General features: G+C 42.7%; 1 protein-coding gene across 7 annotated transcripts in view; it reads left to right on the top strand.

Annotated features, from left to right (window-relative positions):
* MICAL2 (microtubule associated monooxygenase, calponin and LIM domain containing 2) overlaps nt 1–13,794 on the top strand; it is a 219,578-nt gene that overhangs the window by 184,391 nt on the left and 21,393 nt on the right. For all 7 annotated transcript variants that reach the window (XR_003004813.1, XM_024757127.1, XM_024757126.1 and 4 more), the window contains 2 exons: nt 3,633–3,725; nt 6,554–6,647. Coding sequence is in view for 6 of the 7 variants with exons in the window: in XM_024757127.1 (XP_024612895.1) it covers nt 3,633–3,725; nt 6,554–6,647 (187 nt within the window). In the remaining variant the exon portion in view is untranslated. The remainder of the gene's footprint in view (nt 1–3,632; nt 3,726–6,553; nt 6,648–13,794) is intronic.

The raw sequence follows: 13,794 nt of genomic DNA, 5'->3' as shown, positions 1-13,794 counted from the left end.
ATTGCATCTGACAGCAACCGCTCTTTTTACCTGGAACACCCTAAGAATTACCTTTTTATATATATTTTTTAACTTTTAGGAACTTGCCTTTCTCAGAGATGTCAAAGTGGGAAGGGGGATAAAACAGACGTATTTACTTGAAACCATTTGGTGACTGCAGTCTTAAAGTGGTGATCCAACAAGCAAACCATCGAAAAAATTAAAACAAGCAGATGTGTATTTCCCTAGGGGTAACACAGCTTCATTTAAGAAGCACTAGAGGCAGATTGCATGGAAAACGTTATGTTTATTCTAATCAGAAATACGAAATGAACCATGCAGTTGCATCTAGGCTCTGAGGATCCCCACTGACTAGCCGTGTGCTGGCGGGGGAATGGCAGTTCTTCTCTCTGCTTAATGAACATTCATTTCTGGAGAACCCTTTAAATAACTCCCATACCCATGGATTAAAAAACACAAACGTCATTGTATGTCTTTAAATGTGTCTGTATGTTACATACACGGAGACACGCATCCCATGACCAAATCCCACCATTGTTTTCTTTATCCTCTGGGGCTGGAAGAGCTGAATGACTGGACATCATATGCTTCCTGGGCGGACAGAAGCAGTTCACTGCTCTGGCAGTGTTTATTTTTTGGAGCAGTAAGGATCTGCGGAGAAAGAGAGAGAACCAAATTTATTTACTTAAACTCAACTTTTCCATATCTAGCACTAGGAGCTTTGGCATCATCTCAAGTCATTCAGGGGTTCCAGCTCCCCACGGCTCACCTTGGAGCAAGTAAGTCAGGAGGGAGCTGGGACATGCTGGGGAGAGAGAGAATGAGAACAAGAGAATACATAGAGATTTCTGATTTCTAACCATGGGTGCCATGATTAGTTAGACACTCAGTACCAATGAATTCTATGTGTCGTGTTGATTTCTGGGATTTCCTTACAGACCCTCTCACCCCCTTGAGTGACCCTGAGTTAATTCTGTATTCAAATGAGGCAGAAGCCCCAGCATCAGCCATTCTGCCACTCATGGGGACCAAAAGAATGGAGTGGCTGAAAGCCATCGAAATGGCAAGACCATGATACCTAGGGCAAGCCTTGCGAATAGCTCCTTGTCTCCTGCTGGACCAGAACAGAGCCAGTCATCACATAAACCTGCAGTGTGGTAAACCTTGCCCGCTTCACCTGGCTTCCAACACGGCCCACTCTTCAGGCAGGGAAGCTGGCAAAAAGGTTCCTTCTTTATGACTTCCCAAGGGCTCACACTGAAGGAACGAGGGAAGTGTTTTCCCTTCTAGTTTCTTTATCTCTTCTGCCCCATACAGGTGTGTCCCCAGCCACATGGCACAGAGCCCACTCAGCTCAAGTGAACCTTTGCAAAGGAAACTGGAGACAGGATATGCAGCCTCGCCTCTTTGCTTTGCCCCCTCCCCTCAAGTTAATGCTGGGATCTGAGAGAGGGAGACAGGCAGCTTGTCTTCAGTCCTGCCAGATTTCTCCCTTTCTCTGTCCTTCATCTTTTTCTTCCTTAGCCCTTAGACGTTTTCCTTTCTTCTCTGCATCGTCATCACCATTACTGAGGATGTGAGAACCGTGCCTGGTGCAATGTAAGGCTATATGAGCGTTTGTTAATAAATCATCCTTCTTTTTTCCTATGTCCACATCTTTTAATAAAAGGCAGTTAAAGGACTTTCTTTCCCTGTCTAGGTTCTGCTTTGCTGACTCTTGATAAAGCAGTTGGGGTTTGGCAGCTTTGCTGCTGGGAAGTGCTAAGACAGCGCATTGCTGTCAAGGCATCCCTCGCTGAAACTGTTTGAAGGGTCTTAATTTAGGGGGGAAGTTTGCTATTTCTTTGAAGCAGAGGTCCTTGATGCATCTGCAGCGAATCTGGTACAGGAAAGGCAGAATAAGCTAGATAGAAATGTGGACACTGGATTCAGGTTGCCTGGGCTTAGCTCCTGGCTCTACCAATTCCTGATTGTGTCATCTTGGGCAAGTTATTTAACTTCTCTGAGCTTTGATTTCCTTATCTGTGAAATAAGTGTAATTTGTGGAATAAATAAGATGCTGCGTGTGAAGTAATCAGTGCAGTGTCTGGCACATAGCACTCAAAAACTGCTGACAGTTATTATGTAGATTAGTATAGCGGAAGCTCAAGAGATATTTGTTAAATACCACCACACCCCTCCCCACCCAGTCTTCCCAGAAAGGTCCTGGCTGCTTAAAGGAGGGGTTCCCTCACCCAAATGGCCTGGAACCTCTGCAGTGGTTGACAGTCAATCTGGAAGTTGTCCTCTAGCAATAGAGAAGAGATATAGAATAAGTTTGAGTGCTGAGAGCCAAAATTTCCTTCCAAGGATGAAAGAAAGGATGAAGCTCTTTAGGATTCTACATCCTACAGAGAATTTTAGAAAAACCAAGTTTCGTCATTGAGCTAAATGTTTTCACCGATGGTCTGTAAACATTCTGAACCCTGAAAGCTAGGTGCTTTCCTAAGGAGAGTGATGGAATGGGTGGCAGAATGCCAAGGATCCATAAAGCCCTGGAAAGGCACTTGCTTTTAAGGTAAAATCTCTGACCTCTATTATGGACCTGGAGTCAGGCCTGTTAGGTCTATTCCCCACTTGTGGATTTATAGTCCTTTTAATGGGCAAACATTCAACTCAACCGCAGCTACTGAATGCCCAGGCACCAGGCTAGATGTAACAAGTTTTTAATTCCATATTTATTTCTGCCAGCATTAGAAAGAAGTCTCTCGCATGTTCTCGTTCTCATCCTAATATAGAAAATTGATGTGTATGCTCTGAGAAGGCAAACATAATAAAACCGGCCCAAGTTGGACATTTATTTTGTATATGTAAGATGTATACATACATACATTATACAAACTATGTACATACACACACATATGAAAAATAGTGGATTTTAGTAAGAAATTATAATCATGCTAATTTGTATAATAATAATATAATGATCATACTGGTAATGGTAAAAATCATAGTATTTACTGACTATCTATCCCATATCTTTTTAAAGTATTCTGCAAAGGACTTGACCCACCTTATCCCATTTAATCCTTATCACATCCCTACAAGGTAGGCATTAAATCATTCTCATCACTCTGAAGAGGACGCTGAAGTTCAGGAAGTTGTATGACATAGCGAAGCTCACACGGCTCAGCTGGGGTTTGAATGCCAGCTTTGCATGGCTCCTGGGCCCAGTGCTCAAACGTTATTCTCTGCTGCTTCTCCAATCAGAAGAGTTTCCTGAAACTTGCAATATGTGGAGCTGGCCACACCACTACTGCTCCTTTCTCTGCTGTCTAAAACCTGGAAGAGGCACCGTCAAGATCTGGACCGCTATTTTAAATGCCTCAATTTTGAATGTTCTGTATTCTACTAGCCCAGGCACACAGAGAACCCAGTGGTATTAATGACGTATTTGTACAAGCAAAGTGAAGTAGGGAAGGCAATCTTATGCCTAGATACAGAACATTTCCATCACTGCAGAAAGTTCTGTTGACATTGTTGTTCTAGAAGCTAAGCAGTGGTTTGGTTGGAGAGGGCAGAGTCTGTGACGGTATTTTGTACATTTCAATTTCATTTTTCAAGACGTATTTTTTTCTTCTTGGTTTTTGTAGGAGAGGGAGACACTAAGAAGAAGAAGGAGGCTAGAAAAAGCAACAAAACAATTGGTTAAGCAAGAAGAATTGAAAAGACTTCACAAAGCTCAGGTCAGAAAACAAACTTGAGCTGAGTGAGTGGGTCTGGGATCCTGGGGATCTGGATGTGGAAGCCTTTGGAAATCTGTATTGCACTGGGGAAAGATAGGTCTCTCTTCTCTGAGAAACCGGGCTTGTGGCTATTCTAAAGGCTCTGACTCAATCCCTGGTGGGACTCTGGGGCCTGGAGGGCCCAGGTGTTGAGTTGGCCCACTCCCAGCTGCCTTTCCATCTGCAGACGCGTGTCCTGCAAAGTGAGCTGGAACAGCAGCCAACACACGGCCTTGGGAACAATCCCAGGCCCTTAGTGCCACACACGAGTGGCCTTAGTTTTGTCCTCTGTGAGGACACAACCTTCCCCTGACTTTCTGACAGTGTCTTCGCTGAGCTGACAACTACTGGGGCTGTCTCTATTCCAAGGTTAGTTGAACACACAAGCATCTAGCATTCTGCTACAGATTCCCTGGCCTGATTGTTTACTCCAAACATTTCTGTCCAAGTTGATCTGCCCACCTGCAAAATGAAGCAGAAAGTCAAGGCACACCCCCTTTCCCTGAGGACCCCAAACCTAGCCTTGAGGGACAGTTGGGTTTTAGGACAGAAGGACTTAAAATGACCACTCATGTTAATGCAGCGTACCCTACATCCCTTCTTCCAGTTGTTCGCTTTATCAGGCTGGGTAGTCCTGTAATTTGTTTCTGACAAAAGCAGGAAGTCACTTACTCCAGCCTCCTTTACTCTTCTCAGTGACTGACTTGGGAGCCACCCCCTTCACCTAGTGGATGGGAAAACTTCCCATAAATTCCCTCTGTCCATTCTCAACTTCTGAAATAGGCTTTCTTGAAACATTTCAACTTTTCCTTCTGAGAACATGAGAAGTCTTTATGAAATGGATTGGCAAACTCAGCAATTTCCCCTCCTTCTATTTTTACTCCAGACAGTAGGCAGTGATAGCAGAAGAATTACGATGGCCTTTTGAGGCCTAATCTGCTAGCACCCATACCAGTCCTGTATAATCTTTGAGATTTTCATCCTTAGTTTCTAAAGAATGACCACCATATCAATCAGCTTGAGCTGCCATAATGACATACCACAGACTGGGTGGCTTAAACCACAGAAATTTATTCTTTCACAGTCCTGGAGGCTGGAAGTCCAAGATCAAGGTGCCTGCAGGATTGGTTTCTGGTGAGGACTCTCCTCCTGGCTTGTAGACAGCTGCCTTCTTGCTGTGTCTTCACATGACCTTTTTTTCTGTGTGCATTCAGAGAAAGAGAGAGAAAGAGAGAGAATTTTGGCATCTTTTCCTTTTCTTATAAGGACACTAGTCCTGTTGGATTAGGGCCCACTGGTATGACCTCACTTAACCTTATTTACCTCCTTAAGGGCCCTATCTCCAAACACAGTCTCTTTAGGGATTAGGACATCAACATGTGAATTTGGCAGGGTGGGGGGGCACTACTCAGTCCATAACAATTATAGAGCCATAATTGCAAAGTAATCAGTAATAAAGTCATTTAAATGTTTCCCTTCCTTTAGCAATTCTACACAGTGCCAGCAAGAGACAGATCTATAAAGATATAATTGTCTTTAAAAGAGAGACAGAGAGGAAGAGGGCATAAAATTACAAGTAGTTTTAGATAGAATTCCCATCTATTTCAGATTTTATGTTCGGGGCTTAAACCCTCTCAGCTGAGACAAGAAGCCAGGTGGCTGCTCCGTCCCCACCCCTCCCCACTGCTACCCTCGCTTGGGCCTCTTCACGGGTTGCAGATGCCTCAGCGATTGTACTTTGAATCCAGGGGAGACTTAGAAGGATGTGGAGTTAAGGAGGAAGAGGTGTGAGACAGAGCTAGAGGAAGGTAGGAAAGGAAGAACACACACATTCTACCTGCCCAGACAGCTGCCACTTCCTTGAACACACCTGGTCTGCCAGGTGCAAAGTTTGTTCTGTCAAGAGATGTGCCTTTTGGCAGTGTGTGTTTGAAAGCAGAGAAAATGGACAGGGATGAACAGAATGTACAGAAGAAAGTCTTTCCCTTCATTTTCCTTCCTAATATACAAGCGAGAAATAGCTGGTAGGGAAAATAAACATGTAAAGGCAAACGCAGTCATGATCCCAAGCCTTGCTAGGTGCCTTGATGGTTAGGTTAAGGTATGGAGGGGGTGCCTTAATGGGATAAGCATTTCTGTCTCGTCTTAATAAACTGCTAGTAATAAGCCACAGTGCACTTCCACAGACAATAAAGAGCCCCCGTGGTGCAGTGAAAGAATAGGTTGCCGATTTGTAGCTGAGGACAAGAGCAGGACAAACCAGGAGAGGGACACCCAGAGCCCCAGGAGCTGGCCCGCGTCTGCTGCTCCAGAACAGCTTCTTGGGAGGTGTCTGCTGGTTCTTCTTGGGAGAAGAAACGTGCCCTGTGTTTGCCCCTGGAGACCCTGTCCTACTCTGGGTAGGGACTGTAGCTCTGATGGCTATGCCATCACCATGGTCAGAGGCCGAGGAGTCCAGGAACTACGAGGACCACCCACCCAGTGCAGCAGCCTCTGCCTGAGAGCATGTCTGTGTGACTGGCCTGGTCAAAGGGGAGTGTTTTAATGTCTCCTTGGGGGAAAATTGAGCTTACACACAGACTCCTTGCTTTATGTTTTCATACTTAAAGAAAAGAAATATCAAGTTCTAGTTATTTTGGGAATTCATGGGTTCTTACCCAGTTAGTCGAGGAGGTGGCATCACGAGGGAAAGGGCTTCTTCCTCTTGGAAAGTAGGTGGCAGAATTGGCGCCCTTGCATGACTCTGCACGTTGAAAGTACCTGCGTGACATATGATCCTGGCATTGCAGGCCATCCAGAGGCAGCTGGAAGAGGTGGAGGAGTGGCAGAGGGCTTCCGAGATCCAGGGCGTGAGGCTAGAGAAGGCGCTGAGAGGAGAAGCAGGTAGGCATCCCTGCGGGCGGATCTGGAGAAGCGGGCTCAGGCCCGTGTCTCTGGTCTGAAAACAGTGCCGGTCTAACCATCTGGGCAAAACAGTGAGACCTTGTCACCCGCTGTGGAACTGTCAACACGGACCTGCGGTGCTCAATCCACAACTGCTTCCCACTTTCAAAATCAAACTGGTTGTCCAGTTTGAAATTCCCAGGGCATCAGTCAGCCTGTGGGCCTTGGATTTCTGGTCTGTCCAGTCTCTCTTCTGCTAGTGTGAATGTTCTTTGCAATTCAGGGATTAAGATAAATTAGGAGAAACAGTTGGGTGTTCAAGCAATGTTGGTAGTGATTCAAAGCCTGGACTTGGAGTCAAAGTCTTAGTTTCTCCCTTTACCACCTGTAGTTCCCTTTATCAGCTGTAGGGCCTTGGGCCAGTCACGTTCTAAACCTTTATGAACTTTCGTTTTCTCCTCTAAAATGTGGATAATAGTGGTTTCCTATATTGTAGAGCTGAAATAACGGTTAAAGGAGATACATATATACATGATGAAATATATATATGATGAAATTAAATTAGCACATTACCTGGCACAAGGCAAAGCAATAAATAGTAACTGTTCTACTGGTAGCTTCAGATTCTTAGATGCAAACAGAATTCATCTGGTGAAAGTCTGCTTTGTATTGGACATTAAGACTGTAGGTCTCTAACGATAAGTATGACATTTCGTGCCTTTGAGAAGTTTATGGTCCATTGAGGGACACAGACATGTGAATAAACCACAACACAGGGGGACGGGGGCTGTGATGGGAACAAGCATTAGGGTGGAATGGGGACGGAATCACGAGGTTCCTAACTGATCTCGATGGGGAAGGGGGGTGGTCAGGCTAATCACCTGGAGGGGGTGATCTGTTAAGACAAGAACTGGAGAAGGAACAGGAGGTTACCAGGGAGGTGAGGAGACCATTCTGGCAGAGGGAAGAGCACCTGCAAAGACCAAAAGTAAAAAGACGTGAAATGCCATAACGAATAAGGAACCAGCAGAGAGTTTTGAGTGAGGAATGAAACTGAAAGAAATCTATGTGTTTGTGGAAACCATCCAGCAGTGATGTTGCTAGTGAATTGGGGTCAATGGGGGGTATTGTCTCTTTTATAAAATTGAAGCCCAGTTGATTTACAATATTGTGTTGGTTTCAGGTATACAGCAAAGAGATTCAGTGATATATATATGTGTGTATATTGGGGATATTGTCTCTTTAATTTCTGATGTGATGTCTTTAGCCTTTTGTATTTGGGATATAAAATGTGAGAAAGCAGACCCTGAAAACACATATCTCTGTGTGTGGTCACGTAAACAACATAGGGAAAGGTTAGGGCTTCAGTTCTCTTAAAAGTTCAGTTATTCGAGAATAATGGTACCAGCAGGGGCAGACCCAGATTTTGTGAGGCCCGAAGCTCATACAAAGTCATGCAGGCAAACCTGTGGGGCAGCTCCCAGAGCCCTGCAAGGGCCGGTCCACGTGAGAGGCCCTGTGGTTTCAGCTTCTGTAGCTGTGTAGTTATTGTCTCTCTGGAAACGTCAGAGTCTGACTTTACCCCTCTGTGCCTCAACTTCTGTGTTTCTGAAGTGGGAGTGATAATTATACTTGTTCCTTGGATTTGTGGTGAGGATTGGCTAAAACAATGTATGTGGGAGCCCTAGCACAGTGCCTGGCATGGGAGAGAATGTTAATAAATATTTGTTCCTTTTCTTACAATACTCGGTGCATTTCCTTGCAAAGAGAACCCAAATCCACCCATTAGAAGTAGGGTTCTTAACAAAAGTGGTAACTGTTTCTCACTGCTTGGAGTCTCTGCCTACCTGTATACAGCCATTGTCAGGGCTTTCAACACAATGAAATGTTTGGTCATATTCCCAATCAAGAAGGCTTGGCACTTGTCTTTAGGAGTCCGCTGACTTCAGGGAGAGCCTTAGAAGTGAAAAGGATAAACCAGCAAAGCTAGGACATGTTTCATTTTGCTGGGGAGGCAGTATGGCATGGTAGGGTTAGTAAAATTGTAAGCGTCAAGGAGCCCTGTGTTCAAATTCTGTTCCACTGCATTTAGGCAGTGTGGTTTTGGGAGAATCCCTTAACCTCTCTGCTCCCAGATTCCTTATGTGAAAAATGGAGCTCATAATCCTCACATTACCAGGTCATTTTGAGAATTAAGTGTATTGGTGGACCAAGAGTCTCCCAAGAGTGCCTACCACATTGTAGGCATTTAATAAATGGCTACTGATACTATCTTACAAAATGTTAAATATCCATTCACACTTTTTAAAGAATTGACTCTCTGATGTTTATTGCTTGAAATTTAAAGTCTGGAAACCAAATTTTTAAAGCTTCTGAAAATCTCCCTCACCCTCAGTATAAAAAAAGGCTATTTGCAGTTATCAGCTAAAGAAACTCAGCCAGCTTATGGTGTTTTCAAAGGTGTATTTGCCTGGCCAGAAGATGGATTCTGTTCATTCCCTCTATATCCTTGGTAATGTAATTCCCCTGTTAAGTTTATGGGCCTTTTTCTCCTTGATTGTCCTTATGTGGGTGCCAGATGCAGATTAACAAGGGGCAGGAGACTGAAGGAGTCAAGTCACAGAAGGCGGCCCTAAAGGAAACCAAACAGAAGATTTGCAAACCAGGCATTGAAATTAATACACTCGAACTTGTAATAACATTTGTGCAATAATAATATTCCTTTGCAGTTTAATATTCTACTCAGCCCCTTTAAGAGCTTGCCCTGGTGCTTAATGAATGACCGATGCTTATTAGGTTAAGTTGTATTTGAGCTGGCCTGGGCTGCTCTGGTTCAAGTGATTTAATGGGAATTATTTAATAAGTATTATTAGGATAATTAGAAAATGATCACAGTTAGGCAATAATATTGAACTATAAAGGTTGTGAATAACCAGATTTAGAGACAGGCCTGAAAACGTGAGTCGTTTGCGACAGTTATACAAGTCTCCTCTGATAATGATGTGCGCCAGCCTGAAAGGGTCTTTTGTTCCTAGGAGTTATTCATTAGGCGAGCATTGAATTAGAGGAATACGCGGGGGTGCAGGACGGAGGGCAGTGATGGCTGACGAGCAAAATGAGGCTTTGATGAGCTCCCAATTGTCGTGACAACAATTCCTGCTTTCTCTTTTTCCAACAGTCAGAAATAAGCTCTCCCACCCCCAGGAAGGGTTTCTCCCCGTTTTGTCAAGGCAAGGGAAACAAAGGAAAACAAAAGTCCAACAACCCACCCCAGATGACAAGTCATTATGTTCTGTAGGGGGTGTGTGTGTGTGTGTGTGTGTGTGTGTGTGTGTGTGTGTGTGTGTGTGTGTGTGTGTGTGGGAGAGAGAGAGAGAGAGAGAGAGATGGACGTCCTTGACAAAGGAAATGGATTCTCCTGATGGTCCTAGCTGCCCAGAGTAAAGGACCATGATATGCAGCGGCCTGATTGCTCTGAGCCTTGCCGTCTATGAAGAGGTCAAGTCGAGCTTTGCAGCCACTTAGACTCTTCTTGGTTACCTTTTGGTTTTGTTGGTTGTCAGTGTAGTGGTCAGTGTTATGTGCGATGGAACACCACAGTTTAGCAAGAGACCACCATTCAAATTTAGTAGATAACGGAATCTGTGCTTGCTTTCAATACCTGGAGACAGGTAAAATCTGGGGAAAACTGAGATCAGCTTTGAGGGAGAAAAGATTAGTCCCCAGGGGAATGTAACGGAATATTCCTCCCTTACAGCTTTACCAACTTTGAGGATGGTTTACCAGCTGACTGCCTGCATCCCTGCATTGAGCTTCTTGCTTTTTTGTTTTAGAGCCCGATGGCTTTTCCTTCACACAGATAAGGGGTTTACAAAGAAATAGCAGGGTGTCTGAGGCTGCCAGCAGGTGGCAGCAGGAGCACACATTATGACAAGAGAAATTGCAATGAACTAGGCAGGAAGAGGGAAGTAGTTTGGCTTACACTCTGTGGTTTTTATCTTGACTGCTGCTGAGGAACAGAAGAAATAATAATTTCCTGGATAATAAAGCAACAAGGTGCCCTGAAAATAGCACAGATATTAGAATCAGACACTCCTGAGTTTGAATCCTGATGCCATTCGTAGACAAAGACTCTGAAGTTGGTAGCTAAGCAACCAAGGAATTTGGATGGATTTGCTACACTCTATGTGCTGAAAGTAAACAGTGATATTCAGTGCATCAGAGCAAGGGAGTTTTTACTCACAACACAGCAAACAGCAGGAGCAGCAGTGTGGTACAAGTTACCCTGTATCTAAGTGCCAGGGTGTAGCCTGGTAGGCCCTGATGACAGCTGTGCGCACAGTCGATTGTGCCAGAGTAGAGGAACTCAGCAGCTTTTATGGCAAGCAGTAAATAAGCCAGCCCCCTTTCCCAGGAAGCAAGTAGTCTACTTGGCTGGCTGCAGGAGTGGCTCAGGGACACAGGATGGTTAGGCCTCACTATTTGGCACACTCAGCAAAGACATGCAGGGATGCTCAAGGTTTATGACAGATTACCTCACTCAACAAATGTCAATAATCCATTTATTATGTATTTACCTCTGTTTTTAGCCTCAGTAGCCACCTGGTCGAGCAGTGGCCTTGTAACAGAGATGGGCCCAGTGAGGGCAAGACTAAGATTCTCTTCCTGAAGGAGGCTTGGGTCCTCTCTCCATTGCATGGATTCTAGGGTCATTGAGGCTTCAAAGCTGTGTGCCCTAGACAATTGCTTTACACAAAAAAATTCCCATGACAGCAGCAAGAAATATGTTTTATATCACAAGTTAGTACATATGAATATATAATTGAATAAAATGTTTCAAGAGATAATATTGAATTTTGCTGCATATAAAAGACTACTACTTTCTATTCTGTCTCAATTTTAGCGCTTGTTGTGACCCATAAGATTAATTTTGCAACCCTCGGTTTTAAAAAACACTGTTGTAATAATTTTACCTGAAAAAAATATTTTAAACTAAATACCCAACCCAACTGGCCACCTCATCCAAGGATACAGAATGTGATTCCTAAGAAGTGTGGAGCAGTGGAATGGTGGACTAAATACTATAAAAGCCCATTCATAGCAACAAGATACTTTTGAAAACATTGCTAGGCTCTTAAGTAAGTGAGAAAAATCTCTCAGGGCCAAAAAAGAGAGAGAAAAGAAGGTATGCTGAAGCCTACATGTTCCAGGAGGGAAGCAAACACAAAAACAGAAATCCAGTGTTGCCTTGGGTCTAACAAAAAGTAGGGGAGCTAACCTTGAGATTCCCATATTAAGCCAGGTCTCTAGCACTCCAAAACCAATTATAGATCCTATATGGAAGAAACCATGCCTCAGTTTAGGCTCTCAGGATTCAGACAGATTAAGTTCAGTAAACCATGAGCTTATAATAATAATTTTAAAAATCACCCAAAACACAAGGAAGTGAGCCACTAAGAATGAGGTTCAAGCAAAATCAACAAATTTAAATGGCCAAGAACTTCAACTATAGTTATCAAATACAGAATATACTATGTCTCTGTGGGAAACATTTAAAGAAATAGAAGATTACATACAAAAATTAGCAAGCAGAAAAACAAAAGTGAACAGGCAACACCACCTTAACCTTAACCAATCATAACCATAATCAAACTAACATCATGAGCTTCCTGCTGTGATGTCCTAAGAAAGATACATGTTCACTTATGCAGCACCTCAGCCAGAAACGCTTACCTTGAATTTAACAATCAGGCAAATTCAAATTGAGAGGCAATCTGCATAATAAGTGAGAAAAGTCAATGTCATTTAAAAAAAAGGGAAGGAGGAATCTAGGGAACTGTTCTAGATGAAAAGAGACTAAAGAAACAACTAAATATAATGCTTAATCCTTTAGATTTAAATTTTTTCAAATAAAAACTGATGATCGGAGATTTTTTTTAAAAAAATAATCAAATAGAGAGTTTAGAACTGAAAACTATATTCATTGAAGCTAAAACTTCAGCGAATACACTAAACAGTAGCTTAGACACAGCAGAAGAGAGAATTAGTGAATTGGACAATGTATCTCAAGAAATCAACCGTAAAGCAGCACATGAATAGAAGGAGATGGAAAGAAGGAAAGAGTAGCTTATAGACATAGAGGATAGAATGAGAAGGTCTGGTATATGTTTAATTGAAGTCTCAGAAGGAGAGAATAGAGAAAATTAAGGTTGAGTATTATTTGAAGAGATAATGGTTGAGATAATGGTTGAGGTACTGAGCAAAGCATTTAGAACAGGGTCTGGCACCAAATCCATGGTTTATAAGTGCTAGCTTTATTTTTTCCAAAGTGGATGAAAGGCATAAATCTACAGATACATGGAGCCCAAGATAGAGAAATCAGGATAAATTTAAAATAATCCACACTTACCTAGGCACAATGATGTGAAAATGTAGGGATACCAAAGACAGATATTAAAATGGATAAAGAGAAAAAATAATTCACTTTAAAAAGGAACAAAATTTTTACTAACAGCTCTCTTAACAGCAATAATGGATGTTAGAAGACAGTGGAATAATAATTTCAAAAGACTGAAGAAAGAAAAAAACCCTTCAAGCTAGAACAGTACACCCAAAAAAACTACATTTCAAGAGCAAGTGCACAATAAAGAAACATTCAGTTTAAAAAAAAGATTTAACTATCTACAAACAAAATTCTAGCAAATATGCTTAAAGGGAAAAAAAATAGATAAACCTAGGAGGACAGTCTGAAATAGTCAAGAAGGAATGGTGAATGCAAAAAATAATAGACATGTAAGTAAAACAAATAAACATTGTCAGTATAAAATAATATGGATTTTTTTTCAAAGATAGAACTAAAATACCAGACTAAAATGGACATAAGTTGGGAGTTGAATGATTAGAAGTGAAGTGTTCCAGGGCCCTTATGTTGTCTAAAAGGAGTCTAAAATACTGATTAAGTTGACTTTGTTAGGGTATTAAAAATTACCTATTTAAAATTTAAGTGTAATTATGAAAAGAATAGAAAAAAAAATGTATAACTTCAAATCAGCTAGGGAGGGCTTCCCTGGTGGCACAGTGGTTGAGAGTCTGCCTGCCAATGCAGGGGACACGGGTTCGTGCCCCGGTCCGGGAGGATCCCACATGC

This window comes from Neophocaena asiaeorientalis, unplaced genomic scaffold, assembly GCF_003031525.2.
Source record: "Neophocaena asiaeorientalis asiaeorientalis breed wild unplaced genomic scaffold, Neophocaena_asiaeorientalis_V1.1 scaffold504, whole genome shotgun sequence".
NCBI classification, from domain to species: domain Eukaryota; kingdom Metazoa; phylum Chordata; class Mammalia; order Artiodactyla; family Phocoenidae; genus Neophocaena; species Neophocaena asiaeorientalis.
Note: the sequence above shows the minus strand (reverse complement) of the source record. Positions and strands in the feature narration are given on the sequence as shown.